The sequence below is a fragment of the Delphinapterus leucas genome, chromosome 10, assembly GCF_059928025.1.
Source record: "Delphinapterus leucas isolate spDelLeu-1000000601 "Yukka" chromosome 10, BTC_Dleu_Yukka2, whole genome shotgun sequence".
NCBI lineage: Eukaryota > Metazoa > Chordata > Mammalia > Artiodactyla > Monodontidae > Delphinapterus > Delphinapterus leucas.
The window spans coordinates 27,853,457-27,879,601 of record NC_143138.1 but is presented as its reverse complement, the minus strand read 5'-3'; the positions used below and the strand labels follow the sequence as shown (position 1 = coordinate 27,879,601).

The window sequence follows — 26,145 nt, the reverse complement described above, 5'->3', positions numbered from 1 at the left end:
GGAAAATAAATGTCTGCTCACGTACATGAACAGAACAGTACGAGCCGGATGGAGATAATATCAGGATTCAAAATGCCCAGGGCGTGGCTGAAAAAGGAGGCCCTCCTTTCCCAACACGATCTCCTGAATTAACAATTTAAAGAGCTGACTGGAAAAGTCCATAGATACTTGAGTTTGCCGCCCAATACCAGTGTGGTGTCAACAATGCACTCAGATAAAGTTGGCATTTTGAAGGTTTGCTCACAAACACGCGTGTTCTTGCTTTTCCTCCTGCCTTCCACAGCAGTTCTGTGGTCAGGAAATTCAAGAAGAGTAACAGCACAAGTTTCAGAAAAAGACCCAGAATTCCTGATCCCAGGCTGCTGGCTTCAAGTTCAGCAGGCATTGGTTGAAGACATGTGAAAAAATCACAAATATGTGGAAATTAAACACAAAACTCTTGAACAACCAATGGGACAAGAAGAAATCACAAGGGAAATCAGAACATGTCTTCAAATTATAGAAAACGAAACACACAATATCCAAAAATTTATGGTTTGCAGAGAAAGAAAAACAGAGATGAAAATTTATCATTGTAAATGTTTATGTTAAAAAAAAGAAACACCTCAAGTCAACTAGCTAACTTTACACTTGATGGAACTAGGAAAAGAATAAACTAAATCCAAAGGTAGTAAAAAAAGAAACAATAAAGATTAGAGCAGAGATAAATAAATTTGAGAATAGAAAAACAGTAGAGAAAATCAACAAGCTGGTTCTTCAAAAACATCAACAAAATTGACAAACATTTAGCTAGATTTGACTAAGAAAAAAGATGACAAATAAGTAAAATCACAGAAAGAAAAAGGATTATGAGAGTGCTATGAACAATAGTATGCCAAAAATTGAATTACCTAAAAGAAATGGGCAAATTCCACACAACCTGTCAAGATTAAGTCATGAAGAAATAAAAAAGCTCTGTAAGCCTATACATAATAAAGAGAATGAATTAGTAAGCAAAATCTCCCAACAAAGAATAGCCCAGAGCCAGACGTTTCTCTGGTGAATTCTACTAAATATTTACAGAAGAATTAACAAGAATCCTTCTCAAACTCATTCAAGAAATTGAAGAGGAGGGATTTCTAATTTATTCTGGAAAGCCAGTGTTAGGCTAACATCAGAGCCATAAACAGACACTAGAAGAAAAGGGAACTACAATAAAATTTAGGATTATTACTGAAAACATCCTCAAAAATACTAGCAAACTGAATTCAGGAGTATATTAAAAAGATTGTATGCCATGACCAAGTGGGATTTATTCCTGGTATCAAAGATGGATTAACCTACAAATATAAATCAATTTAATAGACCACATTAAGAGAAGGAAGGGGGGAAAAACATGATCTTCTCAATCGTTGTGTCAAAAGTGTTTGAACAAATTCGACACCCTTTTGTGATATACTCAACTAGAATAGAAAGAAACTACCTCAACTTAATGAAGGCCATGTATTACCTTTATTACCACGAGATACTCCATGCAATACAATTGTGATATACTAAATTTTGTACTACAAGCACAATAAGTGACAGCTTTGATTAGAAGCAACTATAGTGTCAAGCATCTCAATGGAAAATTGTGAATTATAAAAATAATAAAAATAGCTAACACAACATGCCGGGATCTGTTAGAAATTCTGTATATATTTTCCCCTTACTTTACCCTCACAGCAACTCTACAAGGGAGGGACTATTATTGTCCCCATTTGCAAATGAGGAAACTGAGGCTCAGATATGTTATCAGGTCGTTGTCAGCAACAGCTATTCTACAAGTAATCAGTAGGTGTGAGACAAATAACCTCCCTAGCACTATTATCCTTTCATTGTGTATATCCACTTAAATGACTGTGACCTGTTGCCAACAAAGTGTGGAGGTTGTTTTGTTTTTACTGTAATCTTTTTATGCAAATCGTTTAGCTACTCTTTAGAATAATTTTAGGATATCAATCTAATAAGTTAATTTTCCTTGGCTTCAAAACAAGTTTAACGATAATATGTATATGCTGCCATCTTGTGGTCATTTTCTAGAATTACCCTTCATGTGAATGAATTTTCTAAACCCTGAGATGAATGAAGTGACTAGAGAGAAAACCATGGTTCTACAGCTTTTAATTATTTCATACAAAAAGACATATTCCTATCAAACTATATGTACCTGAAGGAGTAGAACTGACAGAAAATACCCCATCAGGGCATAAGATCTTCTGGCAAAGGGAACACTAATGCCCTCACTAGTAAAGAAATCTAGCAAAGGGAACACTAATGCCCTCACTAGTAAAGAAATCTAGCTGTTATGACCAGGTTACCAAATTCTTAGAACAGTGACCCCTAACATAGGCAGTTGTCCATCTGCATATCTTGGATAATTTTATTACACATGCCTCCATTTACATCTGAATAGAAATAAGTTTTTATTGTAGAGCTTTTTATTTTTTATTTTTTTCCTTCTAGATCATTTATTGCAACTTTTTTTTTTTTACATCTTTATTGGAGTATAATTGCTTTACAATGGTGTGTTAGTTTCTGCTTTATAACAAAGGGAATCAGTTATACATATACATATGTTCCCATATCTCTTCCCTCTTCTGTCTCCCTCCCTCCCACCCTTCCTATCCCACCCCTCCAGGTGGTCACAAAGCACAGCGCTGATCTCCCTGTGCTATGCGGCTGCTTCCCACTAGCTATCTACCTTACGTTTGGTAGTGTATACATATCCATGCCTCTCTCTCGCTTTGTCACAGCTTACCCTTCACCCTCCCCATATCCTCAAGTCCATTCTCTAGTAGGTCTGTGTCTTTATTCCTGTCTTACCCCTAGGTTCTTCATGACATTTTTTTTTCTTAAATTCCATATATATGTGTTAGCATATGGTATTTGTCTTTCTCTTTCTGACTTACTTCACTCTGTATGACAGACTCTAGGTCTATCCACCTCATTACAAATAGCTCAATTTCGTTTCTTTTTATGGCTGAGTAATATTCCATTGTATATATGTGCCACATCTTCTTTATCCATTCATCCGATGATGGACACTTAGGTTGCTTCCATGTCCTGGCTGTTGTAAACAGAGCTGCAGTGAACATTTTGGTACATGACTCTTTTTGAATTATGGTTTTCTCAGGGTATATGCCCAGTAGTGGGATTACTGGGTCGTATGGTAGTTTTTTGTCTATTTGTAGTTTTTTAAGGAACCTCCATACTGTTCTCCATAGTGGCTGTATCAATTTACATTCCCACCAACAGTGCAAGAGGGTTCCCTTTTCTCCACACCCTCTCCAGCATTTATTGTTTCTAGGTTTTTTGATGATGGCCATTCTGACTGGTGTGAGATGATATCTCATTGTAGTTTTGATTTCCATTTCTCTAATGATTAGTGATGTTGAGCATCCTTTCATGTGTTTGTTGGCAGTCTGTATATCTTCTTGAAATGTCTATTTAGGTCTTCTGCCCATTTTTGGATTGGGTTGTTTGTTTTTTTGTTATTGAGCTGCATGAGCTGCTTATAAATTTTGGAGATTAATCCTTTGTCAGTTGCTTCATTTGCAAATATTTTTTCCCATTCTGAGGGTTGTCTTTTGGTCTTGTTTATGGTTTCCTTTGCTGTGCAAAAGCTTTTAAATTTCATTAGGTCCCATTTGTTTATTTTTGTTTTTATTTCCATTTCTCTAGGAGGTGGGTCAAAACGGATCTTGCTGTGATTTATGTCATAGAGTGTTCTGCCTATATTGTAGAGCTTTTTAAATTGAAAATCAAGATGTGTTACCTTTTCTTATGGCATCAAATCCAAGTCATTCAGTTTGTCTTTCCTTCAAGTTTCCCTGTAACCCGGATCCACTTTTGTGCCCATTTGCTCTCCACTACAAACCCAACAATCTAATCAGGTTTTTGCCCTCAATGAGGCTCTTTACTACCTTTGTTTTACAGGTTTTCTGAACATCCATTAGTATACACACACACACACACATCTGTGTTTTTTTTAAAAACTGAAAGCAGGTTTATTTAGAGAGATACACATTCCATAGACAGAGTGTGGGCTGTCTCCACACATCTGTTTTTAATAGAACAATGTATTTGGGTTCCTGAGTCCAGTCTTGACACTCCCCCCGATGGCGACCCTGGAACATACCATGAGATTTCAAGTCTAGGTGTAAGAATGCTGCTGTGTCCACAAACACTCCTGATAAGCTGTGGTCATTGGAGTGAGTTTAGGAAGTATTCAAAAAGTTGCCCTCGTGAGAGGTTAATAAACAGAAACCTCAGTGAAGTAGAGTCAGGAGACCAGAAGGGGGAGCTCTCATACTCTGTGAGGATAGCAGAGCCCAACAGGAAGACGAAGGGCTCTTCTTTCTTGGCAAGGACTCATCCAATGAAGAGCCATGGGCTCTTTGTTTACTACAGCCCTCCTCACTAGGTTTCTTTAGTGTTCCAATTCGGTTTGAAATGAGGAAGACAGTATCCTCCATATATGGATTACCCCTTGCCTGTAATCAATGATGAATACATCTTTTGTTAAATTAAGCACTCACGAGGTTTTCTTGCCCTGCTTTACAAACGTGTATAGACATGGCAATGAAACAATGAGACATTTAAATCATTTCCAATTAACCAATGTTTACCTTTCAAGTAATGAGACTGAACTCTTTGCTTCGTGGATTGTTTTAATAGTTGATTTAAGGTAGAAGTAAAGTTAAGAAGTGAAGAATTATTCGTGCATGTAAATTGTACAGGAAAGACAAACATCAGGGCGGTTGGAGACCTGGGAAAGCAGGGGAAGGAGACAAACAGGGAAGGACCCTCCTTTAGCACAGGTTGCTGAATCAGTTATCCAATCCACTGAATCATGTCAACCTGAGAACGAGACATCACATGATTTAAATATGAGGCAGGTGTTGAACTGCCTCATATTTAAATCATATTTCATAGTTCAGTCATATTTCATCAATCATATTCACCCCAGCTTTAAGAAAGTTTAAAACAGTGTTACTTCACGATGTATCAGAACAGGAGTGAGGGGCACTGTCGTAAACATACTGATGCCCATATTTGATTAGTGAAAATTAAGATCTCGGGTGTAATTAAAACCACATGAAATGCAGGGGAAACTGCTGAAGCAAAGTAAGGTCAAAGGTATGATTCAACAGCACATTACAGCTGCAAATAACAAAGGCTATTTTATCTCAGTGGGACACAGGCAGCTAGCTTTGCAGAGTCGTTGAACTGACAGGTGGCTGCAGGCAGGACCTCATGTCTGTGTCTTACAATTACTGTATTCATCGTAGTAGATGCAAGGGTTCGCTGAAAGGAAGAAGCAGGGTTACCCAATATTGACTCAAAAGCTCATCTCTCATTTTCTCATGCATTTATAGGTGAGTAAAGGGCTTAAGAGATGTATATTCTGTGTTATATAGTCAATATTCTTAAGTAATACTTTTTTTCTTTTCTACTCTCATTTCACTTCTATTGCATTTTTCAATTCCATTGTAGACATTGCTTTTGTCTCTTGGATAAAAAAAACCTACCCCATTCCCTGTAGCAAAGCTAATTAGTAGATATATGATCTTTCTCCAAGTACATTTATTTTCAGAAATGAATTACTGAAAGTGATAGGATTTAAAAGCAAACAGAATGACCTGGTCAGGTGAAGGAAAATAAGTTTTTTGGTCTTACAAATCTGAAGGTAAAGGATATTTTTTTTTGGGAGGTTTGTTATTTCTCCACAAACTTACTGAAAATTATGATATAAACATATCCCTGTGGAGTAAGGAATTATGCCTGCAGGAAGCTCTATAAAAAGAAACTTTTGCTATCTAAGGAAATGAACATGTAATTGGAACTCATTTGGTTAATATTACATTTTAGGTAAGATTTACTTAGGAAATGAAAGGAAGTGCGGTAAACGGACAGTGTGATCATCAGCTAATATCTTGCAGTGTGTCAACGAAAACTTCAAAGAATAAGGATCACTCAGTGAGAAATTGCCGGCCATGATAAGTGGTCAGGCAGGTTAGGGAGGTTATGACAAGCAGGTAATCTGAGAACACTGGTAACCTGAAAGCAAGATGTCTAACTTCAGGGCTGCAATAAGAGAGCCAAGAAACTTTTTATAGAGCAGAGAAAAATTTATACTTATATTAACATGTTATCCGAGGTGCCCATATTAGGGTGGGAACTTTAAGCTTTAGGGTGGAACCCTGAGTTTAGACTTGGACATTCTAATTTCCAATCCAAAAGATTTAATCAGTGGTCTTCTGGGTCACTCTGGGGGTGGGGGAAGGGAAATCAGAGAACGTTGATTTTTCCTTTGGGATGATTGAAGAAAAAATAATAGAAAAGTACAATATTGTTACATGCTTGATTTTAAGGACACATGGCTCCCAGATCAACAGTCAAGAGTAAGCACACTGAGATGTAAAACTTACTACAGAGTTTATCTTCACAGTTATTTGGACAGTCTCCGCATGGAGTTCCCTTATTATAAGGTACATTCTTTTTGTCAGGATCATTGCCCCTTAAAAAAGAATAAAGAAAAAAGGGCCTAATAAAATTGATGTTTGACAAATGCACATAAAATTTTACTCACTATTGAAAATCAATTAAAATAATTTAAAACAATGAAACAATTTTTGAAAACCACTTGTAACCACTTGTATGTAATCTCTATGACATGTAAGATTTCTAGCCTTAGAATGAGAATAATTTATCTTTTTGAATATACCGCAGGCAACTCTGAGGTGCTAAGAATATTTTGAGACAATTTGCATCTCTTTGGACAGTCAAGTTCTAACAAGCAGGGGGCTTTAGAAACATTTATGATAAGACTCTTATCCTTATTTATACCCATAAGGATTTGATAAACATTTACGTAAAAGGGCATGGTTCTTAATAATGTAAGAAAATTTTTAAGTGAGTCAAATTGGAGATGTTCTAACTTCATCTTGCCCTATATCATGAGAATTTTGATACATGTCAGTGTCATTTGTAGAAACACGTGCACTATTATAAAAGATGAAAGTACAACAACATGGATAAAGCCAAAGTGTTGGAGTTTGGGGAGAGAGAATAAATGAGAATTTCCTGTTTTGAGCCAATTTAAAATTTCAGAGAAAACGGTCTTCCCTTACATATCTAAGAAAACAATGGGGATTATGGCTGATTTTCACTTAAATCTTTTTTTCTTTTGGAGTAGAGGAAGGTTTATTGCAGGGCCAAGCAAGGAGAACGAGTGGCTTGTGCGTGCTCAAAAAACCCCAAACTCCTGATTTGCACTTAATATTGCATAAAAAATAAAGTAAATATTCTAGTTGAAACAACATTCTATCTGATATATTTCTCCTTGAATGAATTGTTAAAATTTGAATTTATAAAAGAAACATTACTTAGTTCAGCAAGGGGTTTTGTCAGACTCTTGGCCTCATCTTTGGCTGAGAAAATTCTCGTTATTTCAGCCCCATGTATTCTACTTTTCTGTGTTGTCAGAAGTTTACTGCAGACCATGAGCTCCCATAAGGATTTAGTACAACTGATGCATTGTATATGCAAGGAGACCTTACTGTCTTTAGTACTAATCACACAGATAAAATCACAACAAATATTAAGTACTGAAATCAAGACATGATAAAACCAGAAGAGAGCTCACATAGAGCTATTGTATGAATATGTTACATCTATTGAATCTACAGGGACAGTGGAGACCTCATTTAAAGTATAAATATGGTAACTTAGTATGAGAGAAATCAATTTCATTGATTCATGTTGCATATCTTTTATTGTGCTACACACATGGGAACTGAGAGTTCAATAACTACCATACTTGAAGCTCATCTTATGGAGGAAAGACTTGTGTATTGAACAAGTAAGCACAGGTAGCTGAAGGAGACATATGCAGACCAACAACTTTCCTTAGCAGAAGAACTTTTAAACTGGCATTTGTAGTAAACTAATGGAGGTTTATATCCAGCTCAGAACAATCCCTGCTTTCTGATAATCACCACTCAAGCCACACAAGTGGGTCCCTGTGGGCTCTTGCAATTACCTTTTCTGAAGTTGGCCTTGCTTCATAACCAGAGGTGACAAGACAAAAGAGTACAGCTGTCCCTAACCAGAGCAATCAGAGGATCTCTTCTTGGAATTGTTGCTCACACCTTTGGTAACATGTAAATTTAATTTCTAAAGGAAATACATATGTCAATACTAAAATGCTAAATACAAAAACACTTGGCTTTTTCATTTGTTCATTCTTGATACTCCACTGCATTTTTGCCCTTGCATTCTAAAAATACTCTTGCATTGTTAAAATAAATATCCTTTTTTTTTTTTTGCTTAAGCTAGATGAAATTTGTTTCTCTTAACTAATAGTACTTGAAGAAGGAATAACACATAGCGAGATGACTGGTAATAGTGCCTAATTTGAACATTATATTGAGATAAGGATTTATTTAGAAAAATATAAATAAAAATATGTGTGTGTGGGTGTAGTGTTTTAGGTGTTGGCTAAAAGATATTGTATCCCTAAAGTTCTTAACTGAAAAGAAATGTTTATTTGAGTTTTATTTTATAATGGTTGAGAAACTAAATTAGGGAAACTAGTAAGGGAAATATATTTCTAAAAGCTATGTGAAGCTAAGCTGTAAAATACATACTCGTGACAATAGTGACAAATATAGAGATACTGAATTCCTTTACGACATGATGATATGCCACAGCCAATAAGGTAAGAAGTGGCCCAAACAACCTGTAAAGATAAAGTTATTTTATTAACAATTTGGTAGTTTGCTAAATGATTACTCTCTGAATGTTGTTACCCTTGATTGAAAATAAACACACATGTTTTTAGGATGCTTTGAGCATGGCTTATTAGGAAGTCCTAGAAACAGGAGGATTCCCATGTGTCTAGATAACACACATACATATGCACACCCAGTTGCCATCGCTGACCCTGACTCATTCTCTTCTTCTTATCAAATCTATATGGAATAACCTGATGAAGGCTGCTTGGTGATCATATAAAAATCAAAGCATGGAAGGGACTTTACTTAATCATCAAAAAACTGGCATGGTGGAGAGTAACGAGTTGACCTTCGAGAAAAAATTGAGTCAGGTTCAAAGTCTGTCTCTACCACTTCCTGGTGGGATGGTATTTACCAGTTTGCTTTATGTCTTGAAATTTCATTTTCCTATTCCTAAAATGGAATATAATAATATTATCTTTTACATCATAGGTATATGGTGGGGATTAAATAATAAACCTTTTAAGTGTTTGGAAGAGGAAATATTAAATTACTATTCCAAAGTAATAGAGCTCATGCTCTTTTGATGGAAATAGTGGGGCTAGTCTACTTTTATCTAAAAGAAATGGAAAGTAGGAATTGATGTCACACATTTGTCATATTTTTAACTCTCTGGGTAATTATTTTGGTTTTTATCCTCTGATAACGTAAATTATATAAATAAATCGTCTAATGCTATAATATTCTTGGGTTCCTGGCACATACTGCTTTTGTCCAAGGATATCAGTCTTAGAAGAATGCTATTTGCTAATCTTTTACCTAGAAATGTCTGCATTGCTATACATGAGTGATTTAAGTCTATGAGTTTTAAATGTACTATCTTTGTCAGCTTTTAACATTAATCTTAAGTAGGCTTTATTTTAAATAAATTTTATTATAGATTTTGCGGTCACATCTGAGTCTTCTGCTTTGGGGACAACAGCTGTTTTTCCATTTTTGTATTTCTTGCGTGTTCAATGTTTAAATCTATCCATTCTGGATGAGTTTTGTTAATTTATTTTTTACTGGAAAATAACTCACCTGATTTAGATATTCAAAGTCAGTTTTGTAGAATTAATTTATTATCTACACTGAAGCCCAATGGTATTTTAAAAACATGAATCAGGTTAAATCATTCACCTGTTTAATGACTTCTACTGCATTTAAAATACAATGTAAAATTGATGATAGCTAATAAGGCTCCAGTGACAGAGTCCCACTTCCCTTCTGTGTTCATCTCCTTCCACTCTTGCATTTCTCAAGTTCCAGCCTCCTTTTCCAACCCCTTCCCTAGTTTTTTCTCTGTCCTTGCACATACCCAGATCCCAGATACTGGTTTCCAAATATTATTTCCCACTAAAAGTAAACAAAAATCTTTAAAGGGTGTAAGTTTGCAAAAAATGGATAGAATGATTTTCCATGGTTCTCATTCGCCTGTTTTCCACGCATGCTTATAGTCACTTAACCAATGGGTATATTTGCCAGCACACAGTTTACCTGAGTGTGATGCTCAATCGTCATGTCATCATCTGTCGAGGTCCACTCCCCATACTTGAAATACTTAGACTCACTGTACCAGATTCTGATTACGTTTGACCATGAGATAGGATAAGATGTCAGATGCATATTTTCTCCACAAAAAGTATCTGAAAGGAGGAAAAAGGGCTAGGTCATACTCTACAAAATTTGGAAATACTTTATAAGGATACTTTTCGTACTTTTATTCTACAAATGTTTCACTGGGCATCCAAGCAATGTTTGATAAGAGGAAGCAAACTCAGCTCTATCTCTGCTAACAGTTTTCTTTCTCACTGATGAATAAACTTGTGGTGCTCAAGTTTGCTGAGAATTTGGCAGTAGGAGATGATCTGCAAGCTTGGGGATCAGATCAACCAACATTTCAGTCTCTGCCATGTCCAAGCTGATGGAGAAGGGTGAAACCAATCAGAATAACCTATGCATTGTAACCAGGCCCATGGCTTGAAAGCAGCCACACAGAGGTATTCATCATGCATAGACCTTGAAATAAATATGTGCTCATTTAACCATCCATCCTCTTGTGACGTGGGCCTTGATCAAATATGATATTTGGGAGTAAACTGCCCTTCTCTGGAGCAGGGAAGACTCATATTGCTAATTCACAGCTCAACAACATTAGGTAAAGATGCCCAATAATCTGTAAATATAGCAGGGGGACTCACATTGCTAATTCACTGCTTAACAACATTGGGCAAAGATGCCCAGTGATCTGTAAATATGGAAGTATTTACAGATCATTAATATTTAAAATTAATGATCTGTAAATACTTTAAATCATTAATATTTAAAATTAATGATACAGTATCATTAATATTTAAAAATATTTATAATAAACAAGTATCCTATAAATGTTATTAATGTCTACTTGTATAGGAGGTACTGATGGCTTTTCTGGAAACCAGCAGGGGTCCACCTAATATACATGGCATGAGATGGACTCATTTTTGAGCACCTAAAATTGTTCTCATGGGCAGCTCAGTAGAGTTGGATATAACTCACTTCTCAACTGTTATTAGTGTTCCAAAGCTAAGGATAGCCCCATGGTAACATTGTGAGAAGCTGAAATAAATATATAGAGTGGAAACCTTCTAGCTGTACAGCTTTCCAGCTAGTCATCATCATATTACTGAATTCTTCTGTGATAGTGAGAGCTTGGTTTCTTTTCTTTTGGTGATCAGAATCAGGAATTTGAAAATTTGAATTTCTAAATTCAAAAATTAACAATAATGAAACAGTGCAGTGGGTCACAATTCCTACCATTTATGGGGCAAGTGTAAATACAGGCTAGATGACTTAACTCACCCATACCAGGTTACTTAACAATTCCTGAGAACTTTTGAGCAGAAAGGTGTGTCATATGCCTACTTGTAATTCGCCTCTTAAATGCATTGCTCTCTACCAATTCACAATCTTTTGACAACATTCTGGCATTTCTTGCAGCTTCTTCTCTCCAATTCTACAGGTGAAATACAAGCACATGGCCTTATTAACATTTCTTTGATAAGATTCTAGTTTATTGTTTCTAAAAATCCAAGGCTAGCAATATCCTCAATTGTATTAGCTAACAATTTAAATCACAGCACCTCTCTTAAATATTTTGGTTGGAAGAGGAAGACAAATCTTTCAATCCATTGTTTTAGCCCTTGAATTTACAAAATCAAAATCTGACAGTAACATTCAGTTGTAGCCTCTCTTTCAGAAGTATTAAAGAATTTAAGTAAATGCTTCCAGTAAAACAGACCAGGGTTAGAAATCCATCCCATCATTTATTAGTAGTTTTACCTCTGACACATTATTTAATCTCTTTGAATCTCAGTTTTTTTTTCATCTGTAAAATATGCCCCACAATCCATACCCAACAGCTTGTTCAAAAGTTTTAATGTGATAATTTATGCAATACAACTGTGACATGATAAATCTTATGCTACATGCTCAATAAATATTTCTGTGATTAGAAACATGTATAGTATTACACATCTCCATCTAAATTATGAATAATAATAATAGCGAATCATAGCTAATACTTCATGCCAGGACCTCTTACCAATTCTATATGTATATTCTCTCATCTTTACTCATAGCAATTCTACAAGGGATGCACTGTTGTTATCCCCATCTGCAAATCAGGAAACTGAGGTGCAGAGATGTTGCATAATTTTTCAGGATAATACAACCAATAATGGCAAAAAGAGAATTGGAATCCAGGTTCTGGCTCTGGCGTGTGTGCTCCTAACTCGTGATGTGTGTCAGTTAGTTGTGCTAAGCTGAAGCATTTTGTTGGGTTTTTCTCCAAAGCAGATGAAAGGCAGAAAATCTACTAAAAAGAGACAAAGTTTATATCTACAAAGTTGAGGTCTTTTGTGTAAAAAAGGATAACACATTTTTGTGATTTGAATGAGTCACACACAAATCAAAGGACACGGGACTATGTCCACACTAGTTATGGGACTATGTGACGGATGTCCTCCCAGGTATTCTTTCATTCTCACGTTATGCACATCCACTTAAAAGACTGTCCCGATACCTGCATGCAACACGTTATTACCAACAAAAGTTGTGGCCTTTCTTATTTACTACAGGCTTTCACATAAATCATTCAGCTACGCTTGAGAATAATTTTTGAATGATGCCCTAACTTAGGTTTTCAATATTTTTCCTGACATCAAAGAAGTTTCTCTCTTATATGCATAGGCTGCCATTTGTGTGAGTTTTACAGAATTACCCCTCAGGTTGATGAATTGTTTAAACTGTGAGGTTAATTAAGTAACTCATTAGCCTAGGGTCAAAGTAAAAATGTGGTTTTTTAGGGTTTGACTGTTTCATGCAAGAAAAGATGTATTTCAGTGATGGATACATCTAATTGAAAAAGTAGAGATGACATAACACATCCCATTAGGGCATAGCATCTCCTTGCAGCGGGGATACCATCATTGGACTCACGAGCATAAAATCTTGCCTATTATGACCAGGTTACCAAATAAGTAGGACTGGAACTTATCTGGTTAACTTACTGCTGATTGCTAGTTGTGCATGCATGATGCACTACCCATACCCAGATCACTTTCTGAACTGAAGCACTTATTTCCTCTTAAGCTGAGAGTCCTGCCCTACTGTCTTCTCTAAAAATTATCCTTATTGGCGAGAATACTCACTTCCCTGTGGCAGCCCATATCTAACAGCAAGTAGCTGTAGTAACTATAAGTGCCATGTAACCTCCCTCCAACTCAGGACAAGGTTGTACTGAGTTGTCCTGGTTGTCCAGCTTCCCGTAGGATTAGCTGAGGCCCCTGTTATGCCTACATCACAACCAAACTTCTTTGTATGCCCTATGTTGCTTCTCTGTCTGTATCCATGGTTGGTGTAAATCTGGAGATTATTCCCCAATAAGCATCATGCATGCTAATCTCCATCTCAGAGTCTGTTATCTTATTGTGTAAACTACCTGCACCATTAATTGCAAACAGTCTGTAGTTCAGACCTCTTTGAGGAAGCTCTTTAGGATATTTCCTCTGATTAATGTTGCTAAGATGCTAACTTTTTTTGTGATACATCCGTGATTAAAATCAAAAGTAAGTATTCATGGTTATTGCAGCAAAGTTATGAATTCTGGCTTTAATCAATGGTTCTATTCACATAAAGTTCTAATCCCATGTGCAGAAACTCGTTTCATTTTTGGAAAATCTCTGCCTGGCAGTTGTGATTGGCTCTTCAGCTCTACTGTAATTCTATCAGTTCCTTTCTATCTGTGCCCTATGCACTATTTATGGAAAAACTCAACTCCCATATTCCCTTTAAAATGTTACTCAGTTTTACTGGTGCACTTACTTTATCATCTTGTTGATCTCTCATACCTTTGCACCTCAGCACTTGAATATATTCATTCTATATATTCAAACAATATGTTCTAATGTTTCCTCTGTATTCACCTTGAATCCACAATAATGAAGTCTCTGAAATCAGAGACTGTATTTTCTGTTCACTCCATAACTTCTTTACTACATCCCAGCTACACTTATTTGCTCATCTGGAAACCAAGGATTTTGAACCCTGTTTGTCCTAAGGAAGGTAGAGTTAAGAGCAGGTGCCTGGAGCTGTGGCCATTTGTATTTGAATCTGTACTGATCCAGTACTTAGGACTTTGGATGCGCTACCGAACTTTCTGAAGTTCAGATTCACTATCTGTGAAATAGAGATGATAGTATCATCTATATCACAAGATGACCGAGAGGATTAAATGAAATAATGCAGTACGCTTCTAGAAGACTGCCTGCCAATCAGTAGTAAGCACAATTTGCATGTTAGCTACAGCACTCACAACGCAAGAGTGCCTGTGCTGCGACTGGCTTTTATTGTTCTGGATTCTAAGATGACCAAGAGATAAATTTCAAAATCATTTTTTCTCATCACTAGCTTCCTTCCTCTTTGTCATTTGCATGAGGAAGCTGTCTCTTAGAATCACTTCCCATAGCCTGCATTATTTCTGACCCTTGTTACGCTAAGCCAGTCCAGGGCTAAAGAGCCAGGCTTACGATACCAAACACCTGAGTGATACTTCCGGGATATAACATAGGTGAGGCTAATCACCTAATACACCTGAGTAGTCCCTAAGTCTGTTTGTCTGACAGCACCTAGTCTGCTCATGCAGCAGGTTTATAGTGGAAAAACAATTTCTCTTTTCTCTTATGGGATGCCAGGAAACTGGGAAACAGATTTGCTAATATTTGTTCATCTGGCAGCACCACCTGGCTTAGAACCTGGACATCTTGATTCTCAGAGAGTGCCTTAGCCTCTGGGCTGCTGCTCAATGAAGACAGCTGTGAAATGCCTCTGTAATTTATTAAACAAAGTCTGCTACATGGACGATACTGACCGGCAGCGTCAGCATCATCTAGGAGCTTGGAGCGGTCCCCACCCCAGACCTCCTTAATCAGACCTCAGGGAGTGGGGCCCAGGGACCTGTGCCTTACCAAGTTCTTCAGCTGATTCTTAAGCACGCTCAAGTTTGACAAGCACTGTCTTAGGGTCCATTAAGAGTGAAATTAGACTTTCTGCGTTGGAATTGTGGCTCTGTCATTTACTAACTCTATGAGTTTGGGAAAACTACTTACCTTCTCTGTGTCTCTGTTTCTTCTGCTGCTGCATGATCAGTTTGTTTGTGAAGACCAAACTTTTAGTATATGGAAAGCAAATAGAACTTAATAAAATCTCAGTAAACACCGTTACTATTATTGGCATTGCTGTGGTTGCTGTTTAATTAATCTTACCATTTTTAGCATGTTGCTGGCTGGTGGAAATACTCCTCTCCTGAGGGTGTTATGTACAGTCACTATTTCTTCTTGGACAGTTGCCGGTTCTGTAAGGAGTGTATCATATGGAACTTTAGGTGGTTTTGCCTGTTACCAGAAAATTATTAATTAGTCTTACTTCTTTTAAGTGGAATTTGCAATGCATAGTATATTACTTGTAGACTTTGTGACATGAATTTATAATTGATGTTGAATGAATAGTGATCTACAGCATTTTTTAATCTATAACATCTCAGTATATTAGTCTCCATTTCTCCAGTGCTGGTTTTGAGGACTTCTAAACATCAGCCTGACATTATACAAGTCTATAGAACAGTGACTGTTCTGGTTGTGACTGATTTTCTTCAGATATATGATTGGTATTTTGGACCATGTTGAAGCATTTTATTGGGCAATGTGCACCACAGTGGAAGATGTTTTGATAATATTACACCTTTTACTGACCGACTTCCCTTCCTTGGCGCATTCTTCACCCCACCTCCTACAAGCCTTCTCTCTGCTTCCCAAATAAACACTTGTACTTGAATATTATTTAAAGGTATGTGTCTGGGAGAATCTAAAAGATTCATTATTGAGTACAAAACCTCTAATATCTTCAACCCAGGTTCTGCATCTCTGTCTTATTCATATGAGAAAACATTGGTATTTGTATCAGTATGTATACATACAAAATAGAATTCAAAAAAAATCTGTAATATGGAATTGACAATAAAAGTTTTATTTTATTATTTGTTAAAAAAAACAAAATAGAATTCAAATCATCTACAGTCTAGAATTTGTGACCGTTCTTTTCATTTGTTTACCTTTTATCCTGTAACTCACTAAGAACAATGCATGGCCTTAATATTTTAGGTTAGCATTAATTTTTATAAAGAACATCTTCTTCTCTGTGTGTGTGTGTGTGTGTGTGTGTGTAATATATCACATGTGTTTCATACTATTTTTTTAAAGTGACAAAGCTTATGTAGTATAATTTGAGTGGTATCTATCTATTCCTCAACTACCACAAGACTATCAATACAGTTTCTGAATGGATGGGATTCAGCCATACCTTGCTCAAATATAGAAGTAGTTATTGTCATTTATTTTATATCAACAGTTTAAGGATATTGGGAGAAAACTATAAAATCAGTAGACTCCTCTAGAGACCGTCCCCCGTGGACATGATTTCCTCAAAAGCACACTCACGAGGTGTTATTTTCCTGTCATACAGCAGGTAGCCTGGGCTAGATTTGAGGGAAGGTTGGGGATCCATGAGAATCCCCTTACAAGTTTCAGATTATAATTCTCCTTGCTCCTCTAAAAAAACCCTGCTCCGGGCTTCCCTGGTGGCGCAGTGGTTGAGAGTCCGCCTGCCGATGCAGGGGACGCGGGTTCATGTCCCGGTCCGGGAGAATCCCACATGCCGTGGAGCGGCTGGGCCCATGAGCCATGGCCGCTGGGCCTGCGTGTCCGGAGCCTGTGCTCTGCAACGGGAGAGGCCACAACAGTGAGAGGCCCGCATACCGCAAAACAAAACAAAACAAAACAACCCTGCTCCAGTGAAACTCATGGCAATTAGCTCTACCTACATCATTCCTGAACATTTACTCTCCTATAATGGTTTTCCTGTCAATTTCTCTCATTTATAGAAACTGGGTCTCCTAAAACAATTCATCTTGTCCACCCCAAATTCTGCAGTCATATGGAGGGACTTCAGCATCCACATGGATGACTCAACCATCTGATATCTCAGAACTTGAACTCTTCCTCTCTTAAACCTCTCCTCCAAGGCTTTTTAGTTCCCCACCGTGATGGTCACAGCCTATACCCGATGATGACTCCAAAATGCCGCACCTCCAGCTTACTGGAGGATTGTGTATTGGGCAAGAGCTCCACCGGGTTTCTCTTGGGGAAAAAAGTGTGAGTGAAAAGATCCAAAACAGTACCCCAGTAATCTAATACATACAGATTTTCTTTCATTGATTGAATTAAGCGCCTTCGACTTTTGACTTCTCCTATTTAGCATATGAAAATAAAAAAGGCACTCATGTTCTTTACCAAAACTATTAACTTCAGCTCATCATAAAAATATTTTGGGTACATTAAAAAGTGTAATATTTTCTTTATATCATTGAGGTTATTTAGAGGTACATGTTAGTTGATGATCATAAAATATTAGGAATTTATATCTTATTAGATACCATTGAATGTTTGGTTTCTTTTGTGTGAATGTTGAAACTCTTGTTTTTAATAAGCAGTGAGTTTCAAGCCTCATATATTAACCCCATTGCTAACAGTTCCTCACACTTCTCTCCTTGCTCCTGCACCTTTCATTTTATATTTGATTTGGATGTGTTATAGTCATAAGTCAGAGAGCTCAATTGGGATATTGATGAAATAGTTACCTTTTCTGGGTAAAAACTAAAAATAAATAATACCTTTTTCCCATTTTGTCTTGGAAAATGCATGGATTGGTTGTAAAGAAAGTAATTCCCGCCCTACATTTTTAGCTTTTTTGAATTATCCAGAGAGGCTATAATGACATAGGCACAGGCCCATGGAGCCGAACTGCTTGAATTTACCTTCAGGCTCTGTCACTTCCCAGTTATCTGACCTTGGACATATGACTTAACCTCCTTATGTTTTGGTTTCTTTCCCTGTAATCTGGGATTATGAATAGTACTTGCCTAATAGGGCTATAGTGAGAACTAGATGAGTAATAGGCATAGCGTCCTCACAACAGTGCCTGTAACAAACTGAGTTCTAGCAGAGGGGTAGCTCTTATCCTCTTCTCAAAATTAATCATAAAACATAACAATCCTCACATACTCTTGTAATCAAAACGTGCAGGAAGACGGCAGCAGCAGCCAGTAATAAGAGGTGTTTCATTGTCGTCCCTGGAAAGAAAAGTAACATAATTTTAGACTATTGCAAACTTGTGGGATAATGTTTTGTAATAAAGCCTTTTTTGGAAACACTTTTACATATACCTGCAGCTTCTGCAAAAAGAGACCTGCAGGATCAGAGCAAGGTTGAATATGTTAGTCATTAGGACCAAGAGAAGAAGAGAGAACTGTGATTGGAAGAATAATAGACTTAATGTCTTAATCCCTGTAACCTTTGAATGTGTTACATTGTGTGACAAAAGAGAATTAAGGTAGCAGGTAAAGTTCAAATTGCTAGCCAGCTGACTTTAAAGTAGGGATATTGTCCTGGATTATACAGGTGAACTCAATGTCATCACAGGGGTACTTAGATGTGGAAGAGAGGGCCAGTGTCAATGATGGATTATGAGGAAGACTCAACTAGCCACGACTAACTCTGGAGATAGAGGAAGGGACCATGAGCTAGAGAATATGGGCAACCTCTGAAAGTAGGCAAAGGCAAGGAAAAGGAGTGTCCCCTGGGGTCTTCCTGCTGAATCTTGATTTTAGCTCAGTGAGCCCCATTTGGACTTCTGACCTCCAGACTATAGTAAATTTGTGTTGTTTGAAGATTCTGAGTTTATAGGAATTTGTTACAGTAGCAACAGGAAACTAACATAAAACAACAAGATTAGATTTGAATTCTCTACAAGTGATGTATGTACATGATTTAGAGATATTCTGTAAAGTCTGATCACTCTGCTAAAAATGATTGTCATTGTGAGTGGAGCAAATCAGAGCTAATATACCCTCTCTTTTATTTCAATTTGATATAGGTTGCTGATGCTAGGATATTAATAAGCATAGGTTATTAAATTTGTTTGGTACCTTCTTTTTACGATCTGACAAATTTATTTCTGAATCAATCCTGCTGAGTGGGAAGCAGAAGAGGCTAACAGTTTGGTTCGTATTTTAAAGAAAACTTTCAAAAAGCAGATTAAGTGATTTGTGCAGAATAATACACACAGTGCAATTTGCCATTGCTCTCAAGGTCCTCCCACACACTGCCAAACATATTTGTATGAAAAGAATTCTGTGAATCAATTTTTTCAGAGAACATACACATACAAACAATCTGTCCCTTATTGCACTTTTTTTCATCTCTTTCTTTCACTTCCTCTCTTCCTCCAAAATGTTACAAACCCTCAAACCCTAAGATAGACAGTAATATAGTAACACAGATGATGAAATATGCAACCTATTCTCTTACTCAGTCCTCAAAAATCCAATAAAGCAAATAAGTTTTTCCCTGAGTTATTGAAGAAAAAATAGAATTAAAAAAGCTTCTGAACTATAGTAGGTTGATATATACACACGTATTAATATTTATACCCCTCACACTATACCTCTATATCTCTTTCTGTATCTCTGTCTCTATTCAGTGAATTGTTATTATTCAAGTTAGTCCCTTTAATGAAGCTGTCTATAACTTCTGTTGCATTTTCTAAGGGAAAATTTTAGGGGGTGGTGTGTATGTTCGTTATCTTAATTGTTATGATGTTTTCTGGATATACACTAGCATGTACCTCAAAAAAGCTGTTATAAAATGTTTAAGAAATTCCAAAAATATTACCTGTTTCACACTAAACAACTGGCATTGACAATTTAGATTTCATCTTTCCAATCTTTTCTTCTTATGTGTAAATTCTGTACTTAGATTTATACATAAACACATAATATATCCCCAAATCGTATTCAGTAGCATTTCTATTGTTATTATATGTTCATTAAGAGCATCATTTTGATAAGGTGAATAAGTTGTAACTAACTTAAGATTTTGGCTGAGTTTGATTTTAAGCTTTAATATTTTTCTCAATAAGTAATGTTATCATGAATATTTTAACACAAACACCCAGCCATTTTTAGGATACTTTTCATAAATTACCATAGGATTTGTGCTTCAGAATTGGAAATTGATTGAAATCTTTGCACTTTTTTCTTTTGACATGATACAAAACTAATTTTACTTCTAAGTATATACCTGATACATAATAAGTGTTTAATAAATATTTATTAAATAAATTAAATTTTATACAGTTGAAATAATTGAAATAATAATTTAATAATTTAAATAATAATTGAATAATAATTTCAGACACACACAATCTGCTAATCAACACCTATGGTATAATAAAAGTCATAGTGATCCTGGAGTTAAAATACTAATGTTTTATCCTAGGTTTTCCTATTATCTATGATACTGATAAATCCACAAGTTCTCTGAAAGTCAACTTATTTTTGCTTAGAATGAAATCCAACAAGATGGCATTCAAATTCATAGGACTACAAGACACAACCAACTCTTTAGAATTGGCTACTATTGTTCTTTTTAGAATGTTGCAATCTGCTCAATGGGCTTCCTAATCCAAATTTGAAAGCATATGTTACTTTATAAATGGATTATAATTCTGATAGATGGCCTTTGAAAGCATACAGTATCCCCCATATTACTGGAAATAGATAAAAACAACCTGGATATTTTACATAGAGATATAATATCTTTCTTCTATCATAAGTGGGTGAAAAATCATCATTTTGTTATATAAGATACATAAGGAATTAGATACAATACTGTGTATTGATTATTTAATGCCAGAATTTATGGGCCAAACTTATCGTGACCTCGTGAGAGTGTTCATGGAACAATCAGTGTCACCTGGGATTCCAGTTACCTTAGCAACTTTGGCTCCTCCAAAGAACTTTGATTGGTTGAAGTTAAGGGCAACTAAGCCACAGGGGACCTCAGATTTTTGAGCCTAAGTTTTGGCTTGGGGTCTATGAATAGGTAGAATGTGTGCATTTGACCTAAAACTCTTCAGAAATCAGAGGCTACGAGGAAAATAAGAGGATACCTTTACTTAAGTTTCAAATATCCACTTGGAGCAACTGAGCCAAAACAGAGAGGTAGAGGTTAATACCTGGGCATCAGTAGTATATTAAGCATTTTAGAATGAGATTGGATCCAGGTAGTTATAAAGGCATCCTTGTTGGCCCATAATTATTATAAAAGTACAGACTGGGCTCTGGGATCGTCTTCAGAGATAGAGTCAGAGGGTCAGGTTAAAGGACTAGAAAGCAGCAGGCAATAGGCAGAGCTTTTGGCAAACAGTGACTCCAGCAGAAGTGACCAAGGTGCAGAAATAGAGATGAAAACTGGAGAGCGTGACTCCGAGGCTGAGTAGAGGTTATGGGGGTGGAAAAATAAGTGGCCCCAGGGTTAGAGACTCTGGGGACACACTGAGGCTTGTTTACTGGAGAATTAGAACAAGGGTATCTTCAGGAACAGGACCAGGGCCAAACCTCCAGAATGATCTGAATGATTCTCCACTGCCTGGAGGACTCAAAACCTGGATACTAAGCAGGCCATTTTTAACTAAGGAATTCCAGTTGCTTGCACAGTACTCAGGTAAAGCCAGCTCTTCTGAACAGAAGTATTACAGAGCAGCTGAGATATCAGCTCACTGATGCTCATTAACTTGAGCATCAATCCCTACTTAACATAGTTATCTAATAAGCAATAGGCAATTTTAAGCCCAAGCTCAAACTATTTTCCAATAGTAATACCAGAAACTTGATACACTGACTATTAAAAATAATTTTCCCTACATTTCTGTTTCAGATTGTATGCCTTATTAACGTATAAACAGAACTTGGATATTTGTAACTTAATATTTGGTAGGAAGAAAGATCAAAAATGAGGGAAAAGACTAAGGAGAACTGAGTCCTGCCCTCTGGCATGCCCTTGGTAATGCATTCTCATATATGGATTAAATTGTTAGACCATGTCCTTCTCAGAAAGCACTTACAGGAAGAACAGTTCCTCCCTTCCCTTAATTAAATAATTCAAAAGAATGAACTCTACAAGGATTAGATCATCAATCCTTTTTATCTTCTTTGCCTCGGTGAATTTGTAAATTTAAAAATAATTACTAAGGTATAACTTATATTTAGTAAAGTATGTAAATTTTAAGTGTACAGATGGATAAATTTGTAAATATGTATGTACCTGTGTAACCACCAAAGCAATATATATATATAAAATAGTTCCCCCAAGAAGGTCTCTGGTTCCCCTTTCAGTCAGTAATTCCTAAGAGTAAAAATCATTCTGATTTCCATAATTACGGCTTAGTTTAATCAGCTTTGAAACTTTACATAAGCAGAATATATATATTTTAGTATCTAAACTTTTTCACTTAATATTATGCCTGTGAGATTCATCCATGTTGCTTTTAAAGAAGTTTACTTTTGCTAATAGCTGGGTAGTATGCAGATAATATAATTTATTTACCCAATCTATTATTAATGAACATTTGGTTTGTTTTCAGTTTAGAGCTATTACAAATAAAATTTCTATGGACACTTTTTCCATATGCCTTTTGATACATATTATTATTTACTTTTTTGGACATATACCGAGAAGTGGAATTATTAGGTTATATGGTATACATATGTTTTCCTTCAGTAGGTACTGTCAAATATTTTTCCAATGGAGTTGTAGAAATATATACCTTTTTACTTCTACCAGCTTCATATCTTCACCCATACCTGGTATTCTTTTTTATTATTTTTTAATTTTATCCATTATGTTTATGTAATGGAATTTCATCAGGGTTTTTAATTTGTATTCGTCTAATTACTAATGATATTGAACACATTTTTATATGTTTGTCAGCCACGTTGATATCATCTTTTGTGAAGTCTCTGTCAAATTGTTTGCTCACTGTTGTAATTAGGTTGACTGCCTTTTTCTTATTTGTTTGTATTAATTCTCTGTATGTTCTTGATATAAAGTATTTGTCAAATGTAGGTATTGCAAATCTTTCTTCTTCGCCTGTCTTACTTTCTGAACTCTTTTAATTGTATCTTTTGTTTTAAAAACTTCTTTATTTAAATACGTTCCACTTATCTTTCTTTCTTTATGGTTAGTGCTTGTGTTTGTGTGTGTGTATGTGTGTCTGTCCATCCTATTTAAGTCATGAGTCATGAAGTTGTTCTAAGCTTGATTTGAACATTGATAAAATACCGAAGTTGAACAAAGCTGGAGGACTTATACTATCAGATATCAAGATTTACTATGATTCTATAGTAATTAAGAAAGAGTACTAGTGACACCACTGTAGATAAATGGACCAGTGTAATATAATGGAATATGTAAACAGAATCACATATATACTTACGCGGTTTATGACAATCCATGAAATGCCTGTTGACTCCCAAGGTAAAATTTGAAACTAGCCTGCCTTCAGTTATAAAAGAGACAGAAGATCCCTGTCTTATGACTGGCTGGTTGCTTTGGAAGCAGTGTCACATAGTTCATGAAATAAAAGATGCCTACATTGGCACTCTAAGATGTATATAACCACATGGTAATTGGCCCTACATGAAAATCAGTTTCTTCTTAGCTTTGCTACAAGAAGTTCTCGAGAGTGATCTGAATAAGTAATATTACACTTGCATAGTATGTCTAAGTTTATTAATCCCTTTACTAACAGCATGGAAATAGCTAACATTTACTATTTTTCCCCCAAAGTGGTTATGTTGTTTTATTTACTTTTTTATTGAAGTACAGCTGATTTACAGTGTTGTGTTAATTTCTGCTGTACAGCAGTGATTCAGTTATACATATACATACATTCTTTTTTATATTCTTTTCCATTATGGTTTATCATAGGATATTGAATATAGTTCCCTGTGCTATACAGTAGGACCTTGTCATTTATCCATTCTATATATACTAATTTGCATCTGCTAACCCCAAACTCCCACTCTATCCCTCCCCTACCCTTCTCCCCCTTGGCAGCCACAACGTTTACTTTTACATTATAATGGATGGTGCTAAGATAAGGCTGCACATTTTCTCTTACTTAACATTATGACAATGCTATTAAGTAGTCATTTATCATTAATCTCACTTTTCAAATAACTAAACGGACACTTAAAATCATAGATAACTTACCCCAGTTCACACAGTTTGTAATATTCAGTGTTCTGATGAGAACCAGATATTTGGCTGTATAGTGTGCTCTTGCCTTTACACAACGCTCCACACAGAAGATTTGCTCTATGAGGAAGTCAGCTCAATGAAAATGCTTACAAGAGATTCAGGAATTTACAGCAGACAAGGGGCATAAACACATAATAATCACAACAAATCTAGAGCCTGTGCAGCCTACAAGTCATGATTGTGGATGTGTTTCTAGTTTGTAATCTAGACGACGTCATCTAAGAACCTCACCAGTCTTAAACTTCCACATTTGGAACAAGCGGCAAAGATTAGTTGCATGATTCACTGGAGCCACAGTCAGATAGCAAAACAATGAAAGGGAAAGTGACCCCATGGCCCAGAAAAGAAAAGCAGCTTATCAGCTTTCTTTGCATGCAAGAATGGATGCATTCAATAAATATTTATTGAGATATTAATATGTAACATGCTCTCCCCTAGACACTAAAGAAACCTGAAATAATCAAATATATAAACTGCTCAATCTCGTGAAGTTTGCAATCTAGCACCTGGTATATAGTACATACAATGTATTTATGGCAACTGCACTATAAATGCCAGACACTGAGATTCTGGGAATGAAAAGATAAATAGCCCATTTTCCTAAGGAGCTTCTTGTTTAACAGGAAAACTACCTGCAATATGAGAGCATTCTAATAAAAATTTGTCCAAAGTCTTGTGGAAGCAACGGACTGCCTTGAAACGTCTGGAAATTTTAAATCATATTGTATTAGATACTAAAATACTCTAGATGCCATTTGAGCTAGATGAGGGCAAATAAATAAGACTTTTAAAGCAAAGAAGGACATTGTTGCACAGACGGAAATCATATGAGTGTAGAAAATCACAGGTAAAATCAGATGTTTTTGATTTATTTTATTCTGAAAACTTGGGAAATGCTTGTTTGCATGAGTGCATGGCCGTTTATATTTAAGTCTCTACATAGGTTCTGGTATCCTTTTCTTTTTTTTTTTTTTCCATTGTAGCTTATGCCTTTGTTCTTTGGAAGAAAGAAGACACTATTATTTAATAAAAATGTGTTCCTTGGGGGCTTCCCTGGTGGCGCAGTGGTTGAGAGTCCGCCTGCCGATGCAGGGGACACGGGTTCGTGCCCCGGTCCGGGAGGATCCCACATGCCGCGGAGCGGGTGGGCCCGTGAGCCATGGCCGCTGAGCCTGTGCGTCCGGAGCCTGTGCTCTGCAACGGGAGAGGCCACAACAGTGAGAGGGCCGCATACCACAAAAAAAAAAAAAAAAATGTGTTCCTTGGATCTTTCCTGAGAAAGGTCAATTGAATACCTATCTACAAGGGAATGAAATAAGGAAAAGAGTGTGTAGTCATGAGTTATTTTGTGTTATGTGTTGAGTTGGCGGATAGGAAATAAAAAATAACAGAAAGATTGAAGGCTCTTGAGACAGCATTTTCTAGCTTTCCAAAGAGGTGGTAATAAATGCCTGGAAAACAGTTTGTGAGAAAGGATGACTAAATGTCATTCAAAAATTGCTTACCTCTAGCCATAAGAATTTGTCATTGTTGCTGGAGAGGGATGGTAGTAAGCTGGAAGCATGCCAAATCTCATCTATAAATCTTTTAAT

At 36.3% G+C, this 26,145-nt stretch overlaps 1 protein-coding gene across 1 annotated transcript; it reads right to left on the bottom strand.

Annotated features, from left to right (window-relative positions):
• Nucleotides 1-5,134: 5,134 nt before the first annotated feature.
• On the bottom strand, nt 5,135-18,522 carry CRISP1 (cysteine rich secretory protein 1). Its single transcript, XM_022581463.3, is given in 7 exon segments — nt 5,135-5,328; nt 6,453-6,541; nt 8,673-8,764; nt 10,296-10,444; nt 11,703-11,793; nt 15,602-15,730; nt 18,455-18,522. Coding segments are annotated over 7 exon segments (738 nt in total). The 5' UTR covers nt 18,515-18,522; the 3' UTR covers nt 5,135-5,200.
• Between the last annotated feature and the right edge of the window lie 7,623 nt (nt 18,523-26,145).